The 25,446-nt window shown below is 39.1% G+C and overlaps 1 protein-coding gene across 8 annotated transcripts in view; it reads left to right on the top strand.

Moving 5' to 3' along the window:
• GAS2 (growth arrest specific 2) overlaps positions 1 to 25,446 on the top strand; it is a 161,039-nt gene that overhangs the window by 68,206 nt on the left and 67,387 nt on the right. For 7 of the 8 annotated variants that reach the window (XM_038407865.2, XM_043516674.1, XM_043516676.1 and 4 more), the window contains one exon: positions 15,878 to 16,019. In XM_038407865.2, the coding sequence (XP_038263793.1) occupies positions 15,878 to 16,019 (142 nt within the window). Of the gene's footprint in view, positions 1 to 15,877; positions 16,020 to 21,370; positions 21,435 to 25,446 lie in introns of all 8 variants that reach the window. The other variant, XM_038407869.2, reaches the window with a different exon arrangement.

The following is a 25,446-nucleotide window of genomic DNA, read 5'->3' as shown; positions in this document are numbered from 1 at the left end:
GGGGAGTAGCATTATCCATAAAGGATTCCATAGAATCTAATGAGATAATATTTCAGAGTGGAGAGGACCATACATGAGAAAATCCCAAGGCAGATATGAGCAAGTTTATAATTCTGGCTGCCGGAATAGGAAAAGGATATTGAATGCCCAGTACTGAGGGAGATCAGAAGCAACTAAATCTAATAATGTAGCCATAATGGGTGACATCAATATACAAACCAATCAAATGTTACATTGGGACAAGTCTTAGGGAAGTAGTTTCTCAATTTATTAGAGAATTATTTATTAAAACACCTAGTCCTAGAGCATACAAAAAGAGAGGCTATTCTCAATTGTCCTAAGTAACACACAGGGGTTGGTTCAAGAAGTAACTAAAATTGAGCCACTAGGTAGTAATGGTAACAAAATAATTAAATTCAACTTTCTCAAGGGAGGAATCATATAAAACCCCCAGAAGGGTGGCAAATTTTAGGGATTTTTAATATGCGGACGCTAATAAAAAATGCCCAAATGTGGTGATTAAAATCCTTAGACTCTATATTGAGATTGCTTAAGCATACTATTTGACAGCTACAGAAGGCATACATACGCCTAAAGAAAAAAGCAGATTTGCAAGAAATAAACCAATATGGCTAAGTGACAATATTCAATAGGTTATGTGAGCCAAACAGTTATCCTTCAGAAAATGGGAATCCAGCCCTAGTGAAGCCAGCAGAAAGGAGCATAAAATATGGCTAGCCACATGTAAGAAATGAAATCAGGAAGACAATCTAATGACCACTGGAAGGAATAACTGGAACTACACATTGACTTTACTGGGTTCTAAATTAATATAAGTACTCAGGGAAAAACTGACACAGTGAGGGCAACTCAATGAAAACCTCTGCTCAATGTGTAGCGGCTGTCATGAAAAACACACAAAATGTTAGAATGCATAATGACTAGAAGAGGTAATAATTACATATGCAGCTTTCTCTGAATTGTTTTGAATGAAGATATGCTGACATGGTGTAGGGAAAAAAAGATAACCTTGCAAAACCATTTACAAGAATTAATCCATCTGGATGGAATTATTTTCACAAGGCTGTAAAGCCGTTTGTCAGATAATTCCTTACACCTTTTTCAGCATTGTCAATAATGTGTTAAACTCACTTACAGACACTCTAACTGGACTGCTAACAAATTTATAGCAGATGCACTAAGGGCCTGATTCTGTAGGCCTCAGACAAGCAACTCTCCCACTGAGCCCAATGGAAGCATTGTTTGTCTTCTGAGGACTGTATGGTAATGTAGAGTTGTGCATACTACCACACCAGTTGACACTATTATGGAAGTGTGATGGTTTGCAACCATATAGCACCTTCCAGTCAAGGATCCCAAAGCACTTTATAAACACTGGGGGCTAAGTCATAGCTTTAAAACAACAGCACTGAGTCAGGGGCTGTTTAGAGCCACACAGTCCTAGTGGGAGCACGGAAACATTGGGCCTTTGAAAAGCATCCTGCTGCTTCTTGCACATGGAGAAAGCCTAGTTTGCTGTCTCAATTGGGAATGGAGCAGATTGCTTGTCATAGTGTACCAGCCCTGCTGCAGTCATGGGCTAGATGCAGCCATGGAAGGGAATAAGGAGTTTCTTGTTCACCCCGCTGCCTCTGCATGGCCTTGCAGGGTAGCTCAGAATCTGGGCCCATCGATTTAATCCTCACAACACTTGTGTGAGGTTGATACGATCATTCCCATTTTACAGATGGGGACACTGAGGCACAGATATTAAATGTAGGATTTTTAAAAGCAGCTTAAGAAGTTAGGTGCCCAAAGCCTATCAAGCTCCTAAAATCAGTGGGAGTTGATTTTTAACCTGCATTGGAAAAGTCAATGGGAGCTTAGTGGTTAACTCCTGAATTTGCTTTTGAAAATATCACCCCAAGTGACTGGTTTGAAGTCAGCCTGCAAAACTGTGTCAGAGTGAGCAGCAGAACCCAGATCTTTGGATTTCCGGTCATGTGCTTTCATTAGCTGACAATTATGTCTCTTGCATTTATGGCATGGCATGTTCTTACCAGTTTTAGTATTACCTGTTAGATTTCTAAATGATTTATCATTAAAGCTGTGTCAGTATTATGGGGATAGATGAGTTAGTATTAGCTAAGATAGATAGATTCATTATTTAACTTGTTGCTAGAAATTTTTTGTGTCCCCATTTCTACTAAATGCTTGGTAACAGGTTACTATAACATCTTTTCTTAAGTACTTTAAAATAACTTGTATATCCTATAATAGAACACTTGATATGGGGCTTCTCACACACACTATTGGATGTAATTGCAGAATCTGGACTTAAGTGCATCATATGATTTTGTTTTTTACATTCATGTTAAATTTATCATCAATAGCAAACAATTGCTTTGAGCTAAACCCTGCAGTCCTTATTTAGTTTAAACTCCCATGGACTCCAGTTTGGGCTGAGCAATAGCTTAGTAAGAAGTACAAGATTTGGTTCTTATATCCAAACACTGTGAATCATACAACACTGGGCAGAGATTCCTAAATAGAGAGGTGTATGGAAGACAAAGATGCAAGTGGAGAACATAAGGCAGAAGAAATCATGGATTATGAACAAAATTTTCAAGAATGGCTTCCAAATTGTGTATATGTTGGACAATTGTACATATAATTCGCATTTTTACATTTGCATGTATTTTTCTTTGCACATGTTAATTCACAGCTCTTTGAGCAAATGGATGGACACAAGAAAGCTTTTTTCATAATTTCAGACTGATTTAAAGATGGATTGGAAATTTGGATTTATAGGTTAACATTCCAATATTTTTTTCAACTCATGGAAGCTTTTTTTAGAATTCCCAAACCTCCAGCAGCTTTCTTGTGATTTCTAATCAGAAAAGTTACAGAAAACCAAAGTCTTTATCAAAAAGACAAAAATGCAACTTTTGTTTAAAATAAATGTACAAGGGCTTTGGAGAATCAAACTAAACTTCAGTACAGTTATGCATGAAATCCTATATGAGCATTTTTGGTGTCAAATAAAAGTTGTATCTTTGTTAACCATCTGGAAATCTGAAAATAAATCAGATAAAACAACTGCAAAAAATAGTCTAAAGGAAGAGAGAACTTCCTTCCTAGATCACTATCTTGGTCTCTATTTTTGACATTTGGCTCATGTTAGGTAAAGCCCCATTTGGAACTAATCTTGCAGGAAGGGAAAGAACCTCCCCCCTCACCGGCACCACTACATTTAAAAGAATCACAAGGAATGAGATTGATCATTGAGAGAAAACTGGGAAGAGAAGGAATGAGAAGGAGAAAAGACTTTATTTTAAAATGATGATAAACACCCTGTCATGATGACTACATCTAGGAATTTGTTACTCAACCAGCCAATGGCAGGTCATCTGCCTTCAGTTCCATAAATCTGTGCAAAATGTTAGTACTTTGGGATCAGCACCATGTCATTTGGGAAGTGGTAACAACAGCTATGATAAGGTTGCTAACATGGGGGGAGGGATAGCTCAGTGGTTTGAGCATTAGCTTGCTAAACCCAGGGTTGTGAGTTCAATCCCTGAGGGGGCCATTTGGGGCAAAAATTGGGGATTGGTCCTGCTTTGAGCAGGGGGTTGGACTAGATGATCTCCTGAGGTCCCTTCCAACCCTGATATTCTATGATTCTATGATTTCCCTTTATAGGCCTTTTTTTATTAATTGTTGATACCTTTGATTATTCAGGCTGAAAGTGTAAGGAATTGTAGGGCCAGGGAGCTCTGTGGAGAGTAGTTGCTACAGGAAGTATCACCCATGAGACCCAGAGTGACATTACCCTGCCACCCTCTGATTGGTCAAGTGTCAGTACTTAACCCCAGGGGTTGGCCCAGAAAGTTATCTGGGCAACTACACAGACCTTGGCCTGCTGCAATGCCAAACTTTGCCTTTGACTCCAGCCCAGCTTCGACTCCAATTCTTGCCTCTTGATTCTAACCCAGTATTGCCTCTGCTCTTGTCTCTAACTCCAACCTGACTCTGACCCTGATTCCTGCCTCTTGATTCTAACCTGGTACTACCTGACCCTGGCCTGACTCTGACCCAGATTCTTGTTAATGGAACCTGGCCTTGCGATTCCTCCAATTCTGGCCTGGTGATTCCAAACCCTGGGGGACAGACCTCAGCCACGCTGTGACTGCTAGACAAGACTGCCTATGCCCCTGTCCCCTACAGAAATTTTCCATGCTTGGTAGCTTGAACATTTTTTGAAAGATTGAGGAAAAATAGCTCTATCATTTTTTGAGAATGAGTCTAGTGATGAATAGGAAGTTTTGTTAATGTTCAAAATTTTTCTGACTAATTTTCAGTTTTAAGAGAACCTAGTGCCTCCATCCTTTGAAGAAGAAACTTGAGATTTGGCAGGGCTGATCATGGGGTCATGGAAGTGTCTTTTGCTATCCCTGTGAAAATCCTCTTCAATTTAGATGATATTCCACATATTATAAATTAGCACTTGTGCATACCAGTAAAACTCATTCAACAATTGTTCCTTTCTTTACTGAATGTCCTGAGTTCATTGCATATGTTCACAGGCCCTACCCAGCCCCATGCATCATTCTGAAGCTGATATTGCAAAGCTTAGCCTCTTAGTGGAACATAGACAAAATTGATCCTCCAGCTTTCCCCCATCAAATATTCATGCAGGGATAGTAAGCTAGAATGGGAGCCAGAAGACTATGAACTAACTGATGTTAATAATTCTGTGGTTTTCATTAACATCATTTTTAACAACACCTCAAACGTGTAAAAGGAGTTTGAGGAGAAGAAAGTAACAGGGAAGGTGCATAAAGTTACCTCTGAAAGAGCTGGGAATCAGATTCAGGTCTCTAACATGACTGCGCCATGTCCATGTGCCACGCACATTTTCTGTTTGTAATAAAGGTAAGAAGGTTGCACTATTGCACAATTTTCATTTAACTCTTACAGATGTTAGCTAGAAGAGTGTGCACTGCTCTCTCTGGATGAGGCAAAGACAGAGTGAGCATGGAGTGGCAGGTTGTAGTGGTTTTGGTCCAGAATCTAAACTGTTGCGGGGAGGAGGGGAATGACGCAACAATTTTTTAGCTTTATGATTGTGAAAAAAAATCCTTGAAAGTATGAATCAAGGATACACCAGTATTGTCTTCCTGATTCTATAGACAGCTTGAAACAATAATTATGAGAACTTCCCCAGTCTCTTCTATGATTTATTAATTATGAAACCTAAAGATTGCAATGTAAATATTGACATTGTTTCATTGACTATCATTTTAGCAGAAACATCCTGCTAATGTAGCCTATTCCAGAATCTCAAACTGTCTACCACCTTACGGCATTCCAAAAGTCTCAGCTATCCCCTACCCAAATGATAAATCGCCCAGCTTCCCTCTATAAAAACTTCTATGATGCAGTTATGCATTGTCCTTACAAAAATCCATAGACATTGAAACTGAAATGTAAGGGGAGTATAAAATAAATTATATTTAATGTCAAAATAAATGCATGGATCTGGTACACAACTTTTAGTTTACCTACTGGAGTGCCACAGAAACTAGGACACTTTTGTCCACAGAAAGATTGGTCTTTGGGTTAAGGTACAAGAGTTGGACTAAGGAGATCTAGATTCGGGCCCTGGCTCTACCACAGGCTCCCTGTATGATCTTGAACAAGTCACTTAATCTCTCTATGCCTCAGTTCTCACTTATCCAATTTTGATGCAAATACTTTTGTCTCTCTTCTATGTAGATAGTAATCCTACTGGGATAGGGACTGTCTCTTACTATGTTTGTACTGTACTAACCACAAATGGACCTTGATATTGCTTTGGGCCTGTCGGCATGACCACAATGAAAATAATCTGAATCCTTCTTGCACCATCCAACATAGCTAAGGGCATGAACAAGGCACCGCCATCCCGGTTTTTCCTGGGCTGTACATTGTATGTCCTCTTGAAAGTCAGTCCTATAAGTTTCCCCTCTCTAAGTCCTGTTCAACAGAAGGATTCTTTCGTTTGGCCACTTCTGCCTGTTTCTTCAGCTGCCCAATGGCACGCCAGCCTTGGCAGACACTCTGATTTCATTCATCACATATGGCCCAGATATTTCCATCTTCTTTTCCAGATAACTTTAGAAAAAACAGGGTTGTTGAACTCTTGGATGACTCTCGGCGTTCATTATAAATTCATTCAATTTAATACCCACTATTTCCTGAGGCAGTTGCTTCCAAAGGCGTTTAGACACCTGTCTGTACTTTTTGGTGGTTTTCCAGTTTTCACATGCGTATATTAAGGCAGAAATAACATTAATGTTGACAATTCATAGGTTAATCTTTAAGATTTAAGATATCTGTAGATTTTCAATGACCAAATTTTGTCTAAGCTGGTGAATGCAGTTGCCACCTTGCCAGTTCATGTCATTATTTCCTTCCGGATATCCCCAATGATTTGTACATTACTGCCAAGGTATGTGAATTGACTCATCTCTTGTACTACTTTGCCTTCTAACATAATGCTTGCATTGCACTACACATACCAGCTGTAGTGTCCCATGGAGTAAGGTCACTATGTTTCAGGGGGACTTGTCTCTTGCACCTCCTTTTGACCACCTCTTTAGCCCTGTGCCGACCTGTCTCTCTCTGAGTCTTTCTGTGACCTGGCCAGAAGATCTGTTCACTTCTTAAGTTCATCCCCTTTCTGGGGTAACTAAAGATCCAGCTGAAAGTCCAAACAGATATCAATATGATAATTCTCTGCCCTCTTGGGCTGCACTGTGATTCTCCGCTTCTTAGCCCCTATGCCTGAGCCCTGCAGAAATTCACCTATGCTACTTCCTCCTAGCCAGTTTCCCTCCAATGCCTCCCAGTCCCCAGACTGAGGCAGCTTCCTCAGGGATCTCCCTACTCCTTCAAGATCTTATCTCAGGACTTTCTTCACGGGAGCTTAACCAGCTTCCTGTGTGTCTCCCCCAGACTGACCTCACCAGGCCCTTCCCAAAGAGAGGGAACTCTCCTGGCTCCTCTCTCCTAGTCTCTCTTTTCTGAGTTCTCCACTCTGTGAACATAGGCTTTTCCTGACCCTTTCACAGCTGGGGTCATTAATTATCATTAAGCTGCCATATCACCATCAGCTCGGGGCTGTCAAGAACTGAGACATGGGTGGTCAGGTTCAGTGGGTAGAACCATGGGTGGTCAGGCCTGAGGTTTGAGCCAGAGTTCGTAGCCAAGGTCTGGAGCCAAGAGCCAAGCTGGAGTCAATAGCCAGGACCAGAGCCAATGGTCAGGCCAGAGGTAATCAGAGGCTGTAGCCAAGGGTCAAGATGGAGTCAATAGCTAGGGACCAGGAACAAGGTGACATCTGTCTTAACAGCAGGTTAGGGATCTGCCTTGTTGCATAGACAACTTCTTAGTACTCCCTCCAGGCTTAAAATTAGGTCTAGGACAAACAGAGGCCAGGGAAGGGGATGCTGGGCATCTCTTCCATGGGCAGCACTTTCTGGAGTGACTGGTCTCCCAGGATGTAAGGTGTGTTTACTGTGGCTCTGCCAGCACTGCCTGGTGGTGGTGTGGAAGCACCCCCAGGCCCAGGTTCAGGTCCCACAAATCCTCACTGGGGCAAGCTGGTAGGTCACAGGCTGTGTCTGGATTACCTTAAAGGCCAGCTGGTCTCTTACACTTGGGTTGTCGTTAGATTTTTTTTTCATAGCTGATCATTAACCCTATCTCTTTAGCAATTCTGAACAGTCTTTCCAAGTTTGCTTGCATGTTGATTGAGCTGTCACGTGGAAGAGCTAAGTCATCAGCAAAATCTAAACCTTCTAGTGTACTTCTGTTGAAACATGCAATGCCTGTGTTGTATCCATTTGCACTTTTTCTCATACATACATGAAAGGCAATGGCTATGCCAAAGAGGAGAGTTGAGAGAATGTATCCTTCTTTGACACCAGAGTCCAGGTCAAACCATTCACTCAAATTCACTATTTACTTTAACTATACAAGCTGCACCTTGATATGAAGACTTGATGATGTTAATTATTTTTGTTGGCATACCATAACATTTCAGCATGTTCATAATGGAGTAAATCATAATGGAGGATTATTCTTCGTCTCTCTTCGTCTATGAAGTTTATGGTGAGTGGTTTTTGCCAATCAATGCTCTCTTCAAATATTATTTTTAGGGTGGAAATGTGGTCAACTCATGATCTTCAGGGTTGAAATTCATCTTGCTCTTTCTTATCTTTGTCTCAACCTCTTCCCTTATTCTGCTTAAGATGATACTGCAAAGGACTTTGCCTGTCATTGAAAAGACTGTTACACCTCACCAGTCAGTACAGTTGCTTAGGTTGCCTTTCTTTGGTATTTTGACAAAAAATGCCATTTTTCTATTGTTCTGGGCGCTCTTTCTGGTCCCATTCTTTGTTCAGTAATTTTATCAATGGTCTCATGATTGGAAGCTTTGACAGGGGAAAAAGGAGGACTTGGGGAATTAGACCAGACATCTTAATTTCAATTGCTGGAAAGGTACTGGAACAAGTTATCAAACAATGAATTTGTAAGCACCTAGAGGATAATAGTGTGATAAATAGCCAGCACAGATTTGCCAAGAACAAATCATTCCAAACCAACCTAATTTCCTTCTTTGTCAGGGTTTCTGACCCCTTGGATGGTGGTAGGGAGAAGATATAGACATAATATATCTTGATTTTAGTAAGACTTTTGACCCAGTTCCACATGACATTCTCATAAACAAACTAGGGAAATGTAGTCTAGATGAAATTACTATAAGATGGGTGCATAACTGGTTGGAAAAGCATTCCCAGAGAGTAGTTTTCAGTGGTTCACTGTTGAACTGGGGGGGACGTATCTAGTGGGGTCCTGCAGCGGTCTGTCCTGAGTCCAGTGCTTGTCAATATCGTCATTAATGACTTGGATAATGGAATGGAGGATATGTTTATAAAATATGACACCAACCTTAAGTGTATTTCACACTTCACCAATTCATGAAGGACAAGGGGAGAACTCCTGGCCACACTGAGTCAATGGCAAAACTCTGTTTTTGTGTTTCCTGCCCTAACACACTAATTCAGACAACATATTAGGCTAGAAAGTGTATTTTAAGGGGTTTGAGAAGGAGGAAGGTGGTACTTGCAGGACAAGAAATGAGAGCCTGTTCCAAATATAGGGGCAAAATGAAAGAAGATACGAAGCTGAGACAGTGAAATGGTTTGGAATGAATTTTTTTAGTTTCCTTTTGAGTGTGAATTCATATCCCTTACTAGCTGAATAACTATCATAGATGTATACATCTGTGGGTAGATATGGCAGTATTCAACAATACCGCTTTCTTCCCTTTTTCGATATTGTAGGTAATTCAGAACATAATAGAACTTTTTGCGGAAGTGCCTAGCCAGCTATAACCCTCCTTTTTAGCATTAAAAATGGCTTCATATATTCCCTGTATTTTGTGGCAAAAATGGGGGAGAGAATAAAAGGAATGTAGCCATTATCAAAATCGTTCAAACCTGCTTTTGAGTCTGCTTAAATAAAATAGTTTTTTAGAAACAAAACAAAACACAACATTTATTTATGGAACTCATTATGGAAAAAAAAGTATAAAAATACATTTCTTTTTCCATGGGATTTCACAGCACAGTGAAACAGAGACACTCTGGGGTATAGAAGTGAACCTAACAGCATTTTTCCAGGATTACGTCATCTGTTTCACTCACACTTTCACATCCTGCATTAAACCACATGTATGTACATCAACAAGACAAGACTGTAAAAAGAGTGTAACTGGGGACCTGTTTTCGTGATATTTGATAGGAGTAATTGTGGGCACTGCTGTTTCAAAGTAACAGTGGATATACTATACTATGTCAACAAAAGTCACTCTTGCCATATGGAAACCTAATTATTTCTGAATGATCTGTTACAAAACACTTTTGAGACATTGAAGCCATTTAAACAAATCGGTAAAGAATATTTGAGCATAAAACCTGTCTTTAATAAGAACTTTCATGTGTTTTAGAGTTGGGTCTTACAGTAATAGATTTGAAAATAATAATAATAATAAAAAAAGGCTTATTTTTAAAAGGAGGTAGGGAATTGTATCAGGTGTTAAGAAAATATTGGTATCCCCTTGCGATTCTTCAGAATTGGCCCAATCCTCCTGTAATTGAAATGAAAGGGTATTTTGCGGTTGGCTTCAGTGGGAGCAGGATTGGGCCCTAAGTTTGTGGGAAATGGGGTAGAATATACTGTGATATATATTGAATGCATGATATAGTTCTTTACCGTGAAAGATAGCTTAGGCTGAATGGTACTTTGCTGTTCTGTAGTCTTATTTTAAACATTTTTGACAGTGATATCGTTTGTACTGATAAGTTCTGTCATCTGAGTAAATAGAAGGGAGGCCATGAATTATTTATAAAGTAAAACACCCCCACCCTCCCGACCACTAATCTAACACATGTTTTGTGTTTACATGCCATTGCTTGTCACTTCTGATTTCATACTTGTTCAGGCCACCTGTCAGTGACATTGGCAAGATGTCTGTTGGTTAAACTCGATAACACAGCAGTCAGACAAGCTTAATAGTTCAGGAACCTAGACACTTTTGCAATTTGTCTTCAGTAGATCTTCATATAAATTGTGTAATCTAGAAGTCTTAATCATTATAAAAGTAAGAGATTTTGCTAGCTTCATGAAAATATCTCTTTCACAGTGAAACTCACTTGACTGATACAGTTAAGGGGCTGACCTCAGTTGTCAAGGTGAATATATTTAATTTATGGGTAGCACATTAAATAAACATTATGTACTGAAACGAACCCGGTATGGGCCTGACACATTACTGAATGGCCATACTCAATTACATTTCTATATCCAGGCTTTGCCATCTACTTAAAGTAGGAGACACAGAAACAGAACATTACAGATTGTGTTGGTGACACCATGTGTTGATGACGATGCAGAGCCACACTACTCTACATGAGAGCTCTGGAAGACACTGTGCCTCAGCAACGCATAATGCCTCCCTGAGATCCCTGGCACAAAAGGTATCATGTATGCTTCACTTTCCTTCTTCAAGTGCAGCATACTCTCCTTCACACCTACTCAGCTCTGTGCTCAATGTAGAGGCTCTGACTCTTTCCCACCCTCTTTGGGATAGTAAACACTCAGGAGGCTCTTAGCACAGGGATTGCAATCCTGGCTGGCTCCTATCCCCGGTGTGCAAAGGAGGAAGCTTTGTGCACACCACCTTCTTAATTACCTATCAAGGGGTGGGAGTCAACCAAGGTTTGGTTCTTAAATTAGTCTTGCATGAAGTTATTACACACCTAAAGTGATTTTAAAAAGAGAAGGTATCCATATTTTGTGAGGTGAGTTCATCTGATCTTCTTAATGTCACAACTAACTGAGTAAAATGATCATCCACATATCTGTAGGGACACTATGGGTCAGATCCTCAAGTGATGTAAATGACTTCTCTCCATTAGCTTCAATTACATCAGCTGATCTGACTCTGTGTCAATAGGCTTACGTAGCAGCATCAGACTGGGTTTTGGGGGATATATAGTCTAGTGAGTCGAATGAATGAATAATGTTGCCAAACACCACATTTTCGAATTCACGCATATATTGGAGTTATTGTAAATTAACAACATACGTTTCAAAGGTTTGATTGTAGTAAAAAAGTATTATAAGACATTGGGCCAATTTCTAAACTCATTACACTGGTCTTGCATTATTTTAACTCTGCTGATTCTATTAATTACTCCTGATTTGCAGCAGTGTGAGGTCAGAGTTGGGACCAGTGTGTGTCTGATGGAAATGATATTGAGTAAAACAGTGATATAATTTGTATTCATTAGGAGAACTATTAGCATCAAGGACTCAAGATTTCTCTCTATTTTGGTGGCTTTCTGAAGGGCATAGCCTAGCCCCGAATCCTTATTCTGATAAAACTATCACTAATTTTTTATTAGCTTTCTTTTGTATTGTTGTTTTTTCCTTTGAAAGTTCTGTACTTTACTTTTTATTCCAATGAAATTCTCATTCACTGAGAGTTCACCTGAGGAAGGAGTGCAGGATTGGGCTGAGATGGATGAATGCTTCATTACCTCACCAAGAAGGGTGCAAGTCATGAAGGAGAACTCAATTGAAAATGCGAAGGAGTCAGTGCTTTAAAGTGTGAAATTGCCTCAGGATACTGATGCTCACTCACTCTTTGAGATTGTTCTGATATGAAGAGGTAATACTCTCGAAACCTGACTAGTGCTAATTGTTAATATTGTTAAAGCCCAATTCTATGAAGAGGAACTTCTATTGACTTCAACTCAGCACTTCTCAGTATGGGAACCAAAGAAGGATGGAAGGGAAAAACATTAGTAGTGGGGTGAAGGGGGACAGCTAGGAGGACTTCAAACAGTGATCAACAAACTCTTACTTAAATTCAAGAGTATTTTTCCACCCTCCATATCTGCTCTGGCTCTTACTCCGTGAGATGAAGCCTAATGTATTGCCTCCTTGGTATTGCCAACCCCTTTGTACAAAATTATGAGACAGGTTCCCCAAATAATGAAACTGGCTTAAAAATGAAAAGACTTTTTTTAAAATAATAAATGATGTGTTTCTTTTTTTATTTGCCTCATGGTGTTTGTCTCTGAGGTTCACTTTTTAAAGTTTTTCTCTGTACCCACGAGGGCTAGAAACCTACTTAAAATAAAAAAGTTGAGATTCGCACATAATTCGCACCTCACTCTTGGGACTGGAGCTTTAAGAAAAAACACCAAATATCAACAGACTTGCAATAAAATCAGGAGCTGGCAAAACTCTCTCTATTGATCTTAGAGTTTTATACTGCCACACATCATCATATTATCTAAGAGCCCTACATGTAAAATCAACAGCATTAGGGAAGTCCCTAGAGGACTTCAGAAAGTCTCTGTAACTTCTTTTATAGGGTCAGACTTTTGCTTGGGGTAGGTTTTTTGGGAGGGTTGAGAGGAGTTTGAGAATAAAAGGGGAATTCAAGCTGTGAGTATTTCTTATGGTGGTAAAAGTTTCCTCAAAGAGGAAGGCTTGGCAATATTTCCTAAAGATGGTCAGATTCTGGATTCACCTGATCTTCTGTGGAAAATTGTGCCAGAGCTAAACTTCTTTGACCAAGAATACTTTGTCTACAGCTTTCACGTGCTTTGTACTGGACTTTGAGATCTGCATTATTCTAGAGGATCACAGCTGTTTGAGGGTTCATAGATCAATATTCAATCTGTGGTATGCCTGGGCTTTGATCCATTAATTGCTTTGAAAATTAGGACCATGGTCTTAAACTGGTATTGGATGCTGACTGGGAGCCAGTGGAGGGACTTGAGCACAGGCCTTATTTGCTCATGGGGGGCTGAGCCATAGAGTAGGTGGACAGCCTCATTCTGTACCAGTTGGAGCCTGAGCATTCTCTTCAGCTTCAAATAAAGCAAGTTACAGTAATCCAGCCTGGAGATGATAAATGCATGGCTCATTGTAGCCAGGTCCTCATCTGGGAGGAAGGAATGAAGTTTCCTGGCAAGCTGAAAGTGAAAGGAGGCATTTTGGGAAACTGATGCTCCCTGATCATCTAAGTTTAGTGAGGAGTCGAACAAGACCCTAAGGCTTCATGCCACTTTGATGAATGGGGCTGTATGGCTTTGTTGGAAGGTGGAGACAGAATTTTGGCTAGATCTTCAAAGTGTTTCCCCTTTCTGACCTGCATCACTTCAGCCTTGCCTGGGTTCAGTTTGAGCCAGCTGCTTTTCATCCAAGAGCAAATTTCCTGTAGGCATTCTGCCATTTTAGTAGCAGCAGTGGTTCCATCAGTTCAGAATGAGATATATAGGTGAGTGTCATCAGCATCAGTAATATTTTTTTTCTTAAAACCTATATTCCAATGCCTTTCACTAGTTAAAATAAACTAGTGAAACTAATGGTGTTTGGGAAGTTTCACTGTTCTACACTACACTACGTCCTTTGGTCCTTAACAAAAGGAATAATTTCTTTTTTCAAAACTGTATAACTCAAAATTATTTGGCCTAATTCTTGAACTCAGCTAAACTGTGCTTGCCACAGGACCCCAGGAGCTGACATATAGGAACATGGATATATGTGACCTTTATACCACTCCTCTCCCTATTCAGTCCCACAGCTACGGAGTTCCTCCTAGCTGTACCTGTCACTTAGTGGATATTTCTGGAGCTGGGCATTGCTGGAGCATAGCAGCACTCTGGCCACATGCTCTAGGCTACAGTCCAGGAGGCAGTTTTGCAGAGGCCGACATCTTGAAAAAACTGTGAATTGGCTAGTTAGGCCAGCTTTATGGCTTCTTTGTACTTTTGGGGCAGCACAAAGAGGTCATATTAGAACAAATAATTGGGTGCATTATCTTGATTATACACTACTGCTGTGTAACATATTTTATACAAACTGCATCTCAGTTCTTTATAGAGGTTTTTCCTAAAGATTGGGCCAAATCCTGGTCTTGGTGAAGTCAATGGAAGTCTTGCAAGTAACTTTAATAAGATAAGTGTTTGATTTCCCGCCCCACCCCCACCCTCCTGACTGCCCCACATAAGCCAGCTGTTCCTAAATCCTGTAATTAGTGTGCTGCCAGCAGCTGGGGGTCAGGTGAAAGCCTTCTAAAGTCATTTGTTTTTTTTTTCTTGCAGTGTTTTATGTGATGCTTTCAAGAATTATTTGGACTGTTGATAGTAACTGTTGGACATAGAACTGGAAACTGCTACAGACACCATTTGCATTTTCTCAGTTCTTTAGTTAATGGCTATTGGATCTAACAATTAACTCCAGAACAGAAGCAGATACTCCATAAATCACTTAATGGCAAAGCTGCACAATAAAAACAATTTTGAGGTCTGAATTTCTCAGTGATGGGGCAACATTGAAAAGTTATGGGGTAACAATGGTCACTTCTCAGCTTATTTGGCCTTCTATGGCAGATATAGCTTTTGACACCATAAAAATGAGCTTTACATGAAAACTAAAATTATTGATAGCAACTTTGCATGTATCTCTTGCAAATGCAACTAGGGTACAACACTCCCTCAGTTTTTCTGTGCTAGTCATTCTGTTTGGACCAGATTCTGCTCTCAGTTATACCTGACTAAATCTGGAGTATCTCCCTTGGAATCAGTGTTTAGTTAGAATTACTCTGGTATCATTGATCTGAGAATCTGGCTGTGTCCTAGTCCTTGATTTTGTAAGTACGGGATGATAGTGTGTGCTTTACTCAATGGGCTTGGAAAGTCAGCTGTTCAGAATTTTATGGTCCCAAAGACTCTAGAACATGCATCACTACCCCTGTTCCTAAGGTGTTTCTTGGTTACTAATGAAAGATGTGAATACAGTATTTTCAAAACTGTATTGTTACCTTTATATATGACCAGAACCTGGAACCCAAGGAATCCGCCCCAAATTTGGGGGAAGTTCAGCCAAATCTGGATCCTTACTTAACAGCTGACTTCTTATTCTATTAGCTGAACCAAAACACTGGATTCCAAGCTCCCAAACTTGGGGAAAGTTCTAGTACTGATCCAGATCCAAACTTCACATCTTGGGTCGATCTCTTGGTACTTTTTAAAGCTCTGCCAGGCGAATACTTTTGTGCCAAATAGATTGTACTATTTATTTATCTTTGGCTGTAATTCTTTAGGGAGTGAGCAAGAGTGACGGTTGACCCAATACGTATATATCTATGCTGTACCTGCATGATGTGATTTCATGTTCCCTAGGTAAAAATACTGCCCTTCCAAATATCATATATCTAGAATGAGGGGTTTTTGTTTTATTTTTATAGACCCTGCCAGTGCGGAAGATTCCATGCAAAGCCAATGCTCCTTCAGGGTCTTTTTTTGCACGAGACAACACGGCAAATTTCTTATCCTGGTGCAGAGATGTGGGGGTGGACGACACATGCCTATTTGAATCAGAAGGCTTGGGTACGTACTTGCTTATATGGTAATCGACAATGTTAAAATTCTGCTTTTATAGAGTCTACTAAAAGGTCAGTTGTGCTACCACTGATTTTAATGGGAGTTGTATTAAACCAATAAGGCAAAAGCACTGCTGTTAAAAATTGATTGGCTACTGAATATCTTTTTGGTCCAGGTGGACATTTTGCAGATGGTTAACTTTCATACATGCCTTGTCACATATGTTAGAAGTATAGTGTGATCTACTAAAGCTGATTAAATAGCATTTCAAAATACTATATTCATTTTTTTTAAAACAGATGACTAGAAAGAAAAATACCAAAACACCTGGAAATAAAACCTGGAAATAAAGTTTCTTAATGTATCTCAGGCACTTAACCTTTGGCCCTTAATCAGTCAAAATTCCTATTTATTTCACTGGCAATTCAGTTTGAGTAAGAACTGCACAGTCAGGGATGGCACTAGACACTCTAGTGCCCTAGGCCACTGCTACCCAATGGGGAAGGGGGAATCTTTAAAAGGGCAGCCCCCTATCAGTGATATCCTGGCTGGGCCACAGCCGTCTAGAGCTTTGGATCTCACCACTTAATGCTAACCTGATGGAGTGCCAGGGGGGCAAGGAGGTGCATCTGGACAGACAAGCATAAGCATAAGATCATGCAATGGAATGTTCAAAATTAGTCATATTTTAATATCTACATATGTGAGACAGGCCATTTTTAGATACATAGTAGTTATTAATGACCAAATTCCTCCATGATATTGTGGTTTGTGTTAAAATGGATTGTTAAAAGAAAAAAAAATCTGTTTCTGAACTATAACTTTATCATTGGTCAGAAAATTTTAATTAATTAAGAACCAGGACCAAGATCCATTAAAGTTTAGACACTGCTTGCAACCTGCAGTAAAGTACAACTGAGTTTCATCTTGTAGTAATAATAATAATAATTAATAAAATAATGTAAAACTAAAAAAAGCAGCTGTGACAGAAATTAGGAGGAAGAAATACTGTGATAGCTCCTGTGTCTGCATGCACCCCCCTGTAAGGGATGGACACAAGACCTATGCACCACTTAAATCTATGTACGCTGGACTTAAGAGGTACACGGGCTTTGTATTTTCCCCCTGCACAAAGATTTATTTTATGCTAGGTACATTTTTTTATTGTACAAATCCCTAATATTAGAATGGCCTGGAATTCTTGCTCCTTAGTTCACCAAATAAGATGATTCTTTTTGTCTCTGGAAAGTAGGGTCCAAATGTGCTCACAGTTTTGGCTGCAGGAAATTCACCATTATATCACAGATTTGGTAGGTATATATCAGGATGGGAGAGAATATGAAATTCTTCTCCCCGTCCCACACTGACTTCTTTTCAGCTGATTCCTCTAGGCAGTTGAGGAGGAGAGTGATATTCAACACTCGTGCCGGCAGCTGCTCCACTACAAGAATGGATTATTTCAGCTAAATCATCATCCTAATAATGCTTCAGACCTATTACTCTTCTCTTTTGAAAGAAAATGTAGGACAACTTTTTGCCTCAAGATTGCATTTCAGTAGAAAACACAAGATGAAGAGAATCGATTGTTTACTTGTGATCTGAACTCGGATAAAAGCCTAAAGCTGTTTTGATGAGACTAATCTGTTTGTACTGAGGATAAATGAACACATTGTAATGCATCAAGAGGCTTCGGTATTCAGTTCCTCAAAAGATCTTTGACTGTATAAGTAAAGCCTTATCTCTGTTGCAACTGATCTGTTCCCCTTCTGTTCTAGTGTTATGCTTTTTGAGCACTATTATTTGTGAAAGGATTTTGTTTCATTGTTCACTTGATCTGTTCTATTCTTACGCTGTTTTGTTTAATACACAAAACTGTTGTGTATCCTTTGGGGGAAAACGTTTGGCAGAGAAGAATTTAGCATGTGTTGACAAATACCAGTTTTGAGGATATTGCTTTGAAGATATGTGGATTGGATCTTACCGCATTTTATGTAGGTTAATTGTATTTTGGGTTAATCATCTTTCTCACATGAAAAAAATCACATGGAAGGCAAACAGAATGATCACACTTCCAAAGCTCTGAAGCTGTGGAATATCTGAGAAAGAAGGGTTTGCAAACGCTTGGGGGAGCAAGAGGAATGGACCCCTAAATGTATGGATATTGTGAGATCGACAGCTGGATCTGTGGCTAATCTGTTATCTGTGTGAAGAGTAAGTCCCTGGATACTATCTCCTTTCCTCCATCTCCCCCCCCCCCACTCCCAGCTCACAGACACAGTGCTGCCATTGGCTGCCTGCCGTGCCCCTTCCAATTCCACTGAAATACAAGTACAAGAGACCTTCCTTATTGGACAACTTCCTCCCTTAAGAAATGAAGCTAAAGTATTCCTGAATATATCAAGCACAATTCAGATCAACTTTTATTAGAAGAACTTGATTAAGCAACTCATTTTTGTTGACTGGTTGAGAGGTCTGTTAAAAACATGTTTTGCTGTTGGTGGTGGTTTTTTTCCCTCCTCTTTTTGAGTATTAATGTCTAGCAAGATATCCATGCTAATGGATAGAACACTTGGAAGAAATGAGTGGTGACTCAGTGTCAGATGTAGGACCTGAAACTAATATGAGCTCCTTTTCTGAAATTGACTAGATCACAGGTTGATGGTGTCCATTTAATTATAGAGCTTCAAGCAATGAGGATTAGTATTTTTACCTGCTTTTTGCTGGAGCTCTTAGCACAATGGGATCTTTATCCTGATTAGGGCCTTTGAGGCCAATGCAGTAGAAATAACAACTGCTGTTATAGACCTTTACATTCACTTTCCCTCTAGACAGCAAATAAAAATTCAGTGAAACTAAGAAATATAAAAGTGATGAGATATGTCTGCACATGACATACTGGTGTTTGCATTGCTTTATGAAAGATCTTTGTGTCTTTGAGACTGCATAGCTCTGGAGATGGGGTGGTTACTAAGGTAACAGGTTTTTTGGTTTGTTTGTTTGTTTGTTTGTTTGTTTTGTTTTGTAATAAACCAAATTGTTGTGTAAAACCTGTGTAAATTGTCAGTGGTACAGCAAATGTTTGCTCATCTAGTCTCCATGGTCCTCAGTTTATTGGTCTTAGTCCACCTGATTTTGTGTCCTCTCTTTCTTTATTATCTTACTTGCCTGCCTATGGTATATAAAACCTGCTTTAATTAATTAGAACCACTATTATATCTATATTTAGAATATTTCCCTGTCCTTGTCCTATTTAAATCTAAGATCTTGCTCTAATTTTCTGTTTTTGCTGTGTCTGATTTTATGAGGATGATTTTGATAATGTTTCTGTTGAGTTGTTGAAAATGTTTAAATAATTTATGATGAAATAATGGGAAAATGCCCTGAGTCCCTTGCAGGAGGGAATAAAACTGGGGACACATTTGATAAATAGTAGTAATAATGATAATAGTTAATATAAATTATTTTATTATCACTTTTATTAAATTTGGATCCTCCTCTTGAGGGAGGAAAAATCATTTAATAAATCATGGAAATCATAACAGTGGCACAAATATGTACTCCCTGTGCATCCAAAACCCCCATTATGATCTATTTCTTAGACCATAATCACTCACAGATATCCTCCCTCAGAACTGGGCACTGTATAAACACAGAAGCATATAATCACTTCCCCAAAGAGCTACACACTATTGATGTTAATAGGAGTTTTGGGAGTTAGGGAGGCCTCAATTCTGCAAGGTACTGAGCACTCTGGACCTGATCCAGTAAGGTATTTAAGCACATGAATAGTCCCTCGGATATCACCCCTTGTCTTCAGGTTCATGTGAAAGTCTGAATTTTTACCTACACCAGGGTCTGCATTTGTCCATTGCATAGGAATCTTCTTAGGAGTATATTTATAAAAAGAAAACAATTGTCTTTTAGGGATTTGTTCTCTGAAGATATACATCCAAATGGATTACCACTGTCACCTACACTTCTCCCCTCAGACTTCTTGTATATTTTTAAAGCTATTGCTCTTGTGCTTAAAGGATAAGTACAAGCTTAAGTGCTCTGTTGGAGCAAGGCCAGAGTGTTCAGCACCTGTGGGGCCAATGTAAGAATGCAGGATCTTTGGTAAGGAAGTAGAAGAAACGATGCATTCTATTTATTTTTGCAAGTACAATTATCATGTCATCAAGCAACTTGATTTTACAGAGGTCCTTAAAGAGTATAAATCCTGAAGTGTGTAGTGTGTGTACACACTGGATCTAATCCTGGTCTCACCCATTCACACCAGTGTGAGTTGGAGAAGTGAGTTCTGATTTACTCCAGAATGATGGAGAACAGAATCTAGCTCATTACTCTTCATAAAATAGTTTGCTCTTTAGTAATTTATCATCAAATGAGACACTTTTAGACCTTTTTAGACTTGCATTGTTTCACTATAAAAGAGTCTGTGAAGCTGAGCTGCCCCATTTAAATGGAAACTCTGGGGCCCTTGTGCCTCAGGCTGACCCAATAGGTTTCTTTCTCCATTGTCTTTCCCCCTATGTAGTTAGTTACACCCATGTAGAATGGGTATAAAATGCTACTAGAGCTCAGTGATACCATGTCATACTCACTTTGCACTTACTATGCACAGGTATGACTGCACAAGGCAGGAAAGAATCAGGCATAATGTCTCCAGCAGTAGAGGGGACTGATGTACCTGTCTCAAGATCCAGGAACTACCAGCATCATCTCTTTCTCACACCACATTCCTCCCTTCCCTCTACCAAATCAGCAGTATTAACACTAGCATGGAACAGTCCTGAGTAGTTCAACTGACCAGTCCCAACTGACCAGTATCACTATGACCCAGCCCCAATGCAGTTGCACAAGAGGGGGGATGGGGAAACTCCTTGCATCTTCCTCAGCACGGGTGTTCCAACATAGTGTCCCTTTCAGTCACGTCTTTCACAAACAGCATATCTAAAGAATATGGGATTATAATTACTTACCAGCAGCAACCTTATCTATGGCCTAAATTTTTGTCCTGTAGGCAAATAGTGAGTGTTGCAGTCCATTGGTTGTAGTAGCATTTGCACCTGCAACATCCTGAAAAAGTTCCCCTGTGGAGGGATTTAGGCCAGTGGATTCATGAGATTATGATAAAGCAATTTACTAGAAGAAGCTTGTATTCAATACTGAGGTTATTTTGATATGGGGCTTAGATTGAAGAATGTTGTAGTCTGGAAAAACTCCCATTGGCCTCAGTAGAAGTTTTGCCAGGGTAAGAATGATAGAATTCAGCCTGATTCACATAGTTAAGAAAGTTAAGGACTTTTTGTTAACAATGACTGTGTCTATACTCTAACGTTATTGGATGGTTATAGGATGTGGAGCCAAAGAATATTCTTCATCTATTTCTTCGAAAAGAATCTACACAGCAAGAAAAGGGTTTGCCATTAACTGTGCCAGCATGCTGTGTGTGATTAGTTTTAGGCGTATTTGATGGCATTGTTCTATTCATCCTTTGTGCTTGTATATTCTGATTTTGTGTGTGTGATATCTGACATTGACTTATTTTGATGCAATACAATGACCACCCTTTAGTAGAGTAGGTTCTCTAAACAGTGGTCTGCATTGTTTTAATGTTAATGTAGAGTAAAACGCAGACTTCTGTGTTCTCCATTCTAATATTGCTTTTTCAATGCTGTCAAAAATAGTAAGCAAATATTTATTGCTTACATTTTCATACGCACAATATAGAGCAGTTTTTTCTTTGTAATACTCTTAGTATTTGCTCAAATTTCACATTTAAAAGAAAGTAAAAACAAAATTAAAATCGATGACTTTGCCACTCTTTTTCAAATGACTATTTACAATTTGAAATATTGGGTTATATTTCATATCCAATTGCATCAGAATAAGACTTTGTTTCTATCCTTCACAGTGTTTGACTAAACAATCCACATTATTGTTGAGCATGTCTTGTCACTTTGAGGACTATCGAAGCACCTTGAACCCTATTTTATTAGCACTATACAGTTAAGTTAATGTATACCAATAAATATCAAGTGTTTAGATGTTCCATAATTAATTCCATACTTGTACCACAGTTGAGATTTAGAAGTCATGATACATCTCATATGAAAAACTTTTACAGATTGAGAGCTATATCATCACTATATGGAGAAAAAATAGTGAAGTAGCTCACTGAAATAACATTGTGATGGTATCACTCTTTTTGGAACACTGAGAAACTTGAACATGGTGCAGAACAAAGAAATTGAGTTTGGGGAAAGGTGGAGAATAACTATTATTTTGTTGTCCTAATATTGTCCCAATATTTGGGATTGTTTCCCTTAGGTATTTATGAAGGTTAAAGGATATAAACCTCTTTGGTGATTATGGGGTGGGGACCAGGTATTTAGGATGAGATTTTGAAAGGCACAAATATGAGTTATGTGCCTAAATTGCATTGAAAGTCAATGAGATGCGAGTTCCTAAATCTCATTTGTGCTTTTGAAAATTTCCCCATAAAGGTCAGGGAAAATCCACATTAATGACATATAATACCGTAGTCACAAATAGTGGAAATTCAACCCAACTGCTGTAATAGGCAGTGACGCCTGTAATTAAGGTTGCCAGACACTTTCCATAAAAGCTTGTTTTCAGCTGCTTATAACTTGCCAGCCTTAAACTGTTTGGGCTGAAATCTTCCACGGTGCATTTCTACCTCAGGCAGAATTTTTTTGGAAAGTTTCATCTGAAGTGGTTCATCCATTCCTGAGAGTTGGGGAAAATATGATTTCCTCATGTTAAAAATATTCTTAAAATTGCTTCATTGATAAGAACCAGCACTTCTATACTTTGGAGCAGAGACTTGACATTTTGTGGGGCAGGTCATCATGGTGTCAGGAAAGTGCCTTTTGCAATTTCTGTGAAAATTTGCCCAGATTTGACCAAGTTATAAACCTCTGACAAGTTTCACATGCTTGGTAAGAGACTTCTTAGAATTTAGCAGCTATGTTTTCTGAAGATTCTGTCTCAGCTGAGTATGCTCCATCCCCTCACAGTTCCTAAATGTTGACCAGACTGCAGGTGCCATCCCTACAGAGTGACTGAGTATGTTCTAGGTCACGTCTGTAGGGGCTGAGCAGGACTTTCCCTTCAATTACTCTTCCCAGATACTGGGGCCTTCTGTGGTGCTGTTTAGCAAATAGCTTTGAAACCCACAAAGTGTGAATCTCCATTCCGGTCTAGTGGCAGGCCCACATAGAAGATAACAGCTTTCTACTATTACTAGTTATTCCCTTTGCTCAAGTGGTGTCCAGTAGATCTAAAGATCCCCATCCTGCTGAAGACCATGTACGGGTCAATATGGTTTCACAAGATGAAATAATTGTTTTTTCTACATTTACATTTTTTTAAAAGTTAGAAAATTGCATCCCAAAAAACTACATTAATTGAAAATTAAGGTTGGAAAGTCAAGCACTCAGAATTAAGAAAATACTCAAATTAAGGCTGCCCACGTAATCTTAATTCAGCCCTCTTGAACATATGCTTTATGATAGGCTTTAACTACGTGTTCAGATACTATTTTTTTTTCTACAGGACCCCTTCCTCATTCAGTGCCCAGGATGGTTTTTACTCTGGGAATGAATCAGGCTGTAGGGCCAAAGCCTCATTTGTTGCAGAAGTTGGAAGGTGTGTCCTGAATCAATAAGGGGATTGTAGGAAGAGAAAGGACAGTCTAATGGCTAAAGCAGTTGAATTGCACCCTGGAGAACTGTCTTCTCTCTGCTTTTGTCTGCTGTGTGCTACTGGGAAAATCACTTAAACCAAAATTTTCACAGGTGTGGTCTCTGATTGCGTATTCTTCATTTTCTGGGTGCCTGACTTGAGGCACTGGGGTCTGATCTGTGAAAGTGTTGAGCACTCACAACTGTATCTGAGGGCAATGGGGGCTAGGAAATGCTACATGCTATGAAACATAAGATCCTAATTATCTCAAATAGGGCATCCCAAATTAGTTGACAAGTTTGGCTTTAATTCTATGCCTCCATTTCCATGTATAAAAAAGTAATACCACCTTCCCTTACATGGGTATTGTGAAGATAAATTCATTAATATTGTAAAATGCTAAGATGACAGCACCTCAGAAAAACCTAGTAGGGAGCTAATAATTCTGTATTCAGTGCAGGGTTTGGATGGTGTGCAGTGAATAATGAATGCGGCCACACACTGAATAATAAGGATTTTTTTTTAAAAAAAAATTGACAATACCATCCATCCTGTGCAGTGAATGAGTCAGATTTCCTGTGGAAAAAGTAGTATATGATCATGTAATTAAAGCCTTTGGCATATGCCAGTGCACAACGGGGTCAAATTAAGTTTGCAGAGGCAGCCTTATTTCTGTCTTTTTCTGACTATGAAGTGCGTGATTTTGCAAACTTAACAGTTTTTAATGTAGGTTTTTGGATGTCATAAATGTTACATGTATGTGATCATACAAAGTGTGTTTATATAATTTAATAATATTGTCTTGAAATTATTATTAGCAATACATTTAATATATGTGATAAGAAAATGAACATCAAACACAAGGGAGGAAACTTAGGTATCAGAACAGATGAATCACAAATGTGTATTTTTATACAAACTGCTTGGGAGGGATTAAGCTGCTATATAAACTAAATAACCTTTTAAGTATTAAAGAATCTACATATGCTAAATGATGTACTTCTTAAGGACAGAGTGAATTGTTGGCAGGAAATTACAAATGTCTCCTTTTTTACATCCATCCATCCATTACATTGACCTGGGTTGTAAATGAGAAGAAAAGTTTCCCCTAAATGAAGATATAATGGATCACTGTCATCCCTGGTGTAACTCTATAGACATCAATAGAGTTATAACATGAATTAATTTGGCCCATTGAATCTATTGCCAATGATGCTTTCTTTGTCAAGATGAATGTCTATTGCTACAATTACCATAAATCTGGTATTTAGCAAACTTGTATTTGCCACTCAGTGCTTGAAGGATCAGGTAACCTTTCAGGTCAGAAAGTTGAGGTACTGGTAGTAATTCAGAAACCTACATTAAGTTAGATTCCAGTAAGTAATTCAGAAAATTATGAATACAGTTCCCACAGGAAGCAACAGCATACCACAGGTACAGATGTAAGATTTCCATCTGAGTCTGTAATCGCTCACTCCAAAGAGGAATTTCCTCTAATCCATGAACTGTATTACTTGTTACTGAATATATATATTTATTGGTATCAAGGAACTGCTTTTTAACCCTTGAACGCAAACACATTAAACAGGATACCTAACTTGCTCCAGCGCAGACAATGCATGGCCATTTTCCTCAAAATTACAAAGACAGACACAGGTTTTCCTGTTCAGTTCCACATTTACACTCCTAAATACCTGCTTACATCATTGTCAAAGGATAACAT

The sequence above is a fragment of the Dermochelys coriacea genome, chromosome 6, assembly GCF_009764565.3.
Source record: "Dermochelys coriacea isolate rDerCor1 chromosome 6, rDerCor1.pri.v4, whole genome shotgun sequence".
Taxonomy (NCBI): Eukaryota; Metazoa; Chordata; order Testudines; family Dermochelyidae; genus Dermochelys; species Dermochelys coriacea.
This window is presented reverse-complemented; position numbering and strand designations above follow the sequence as displayed.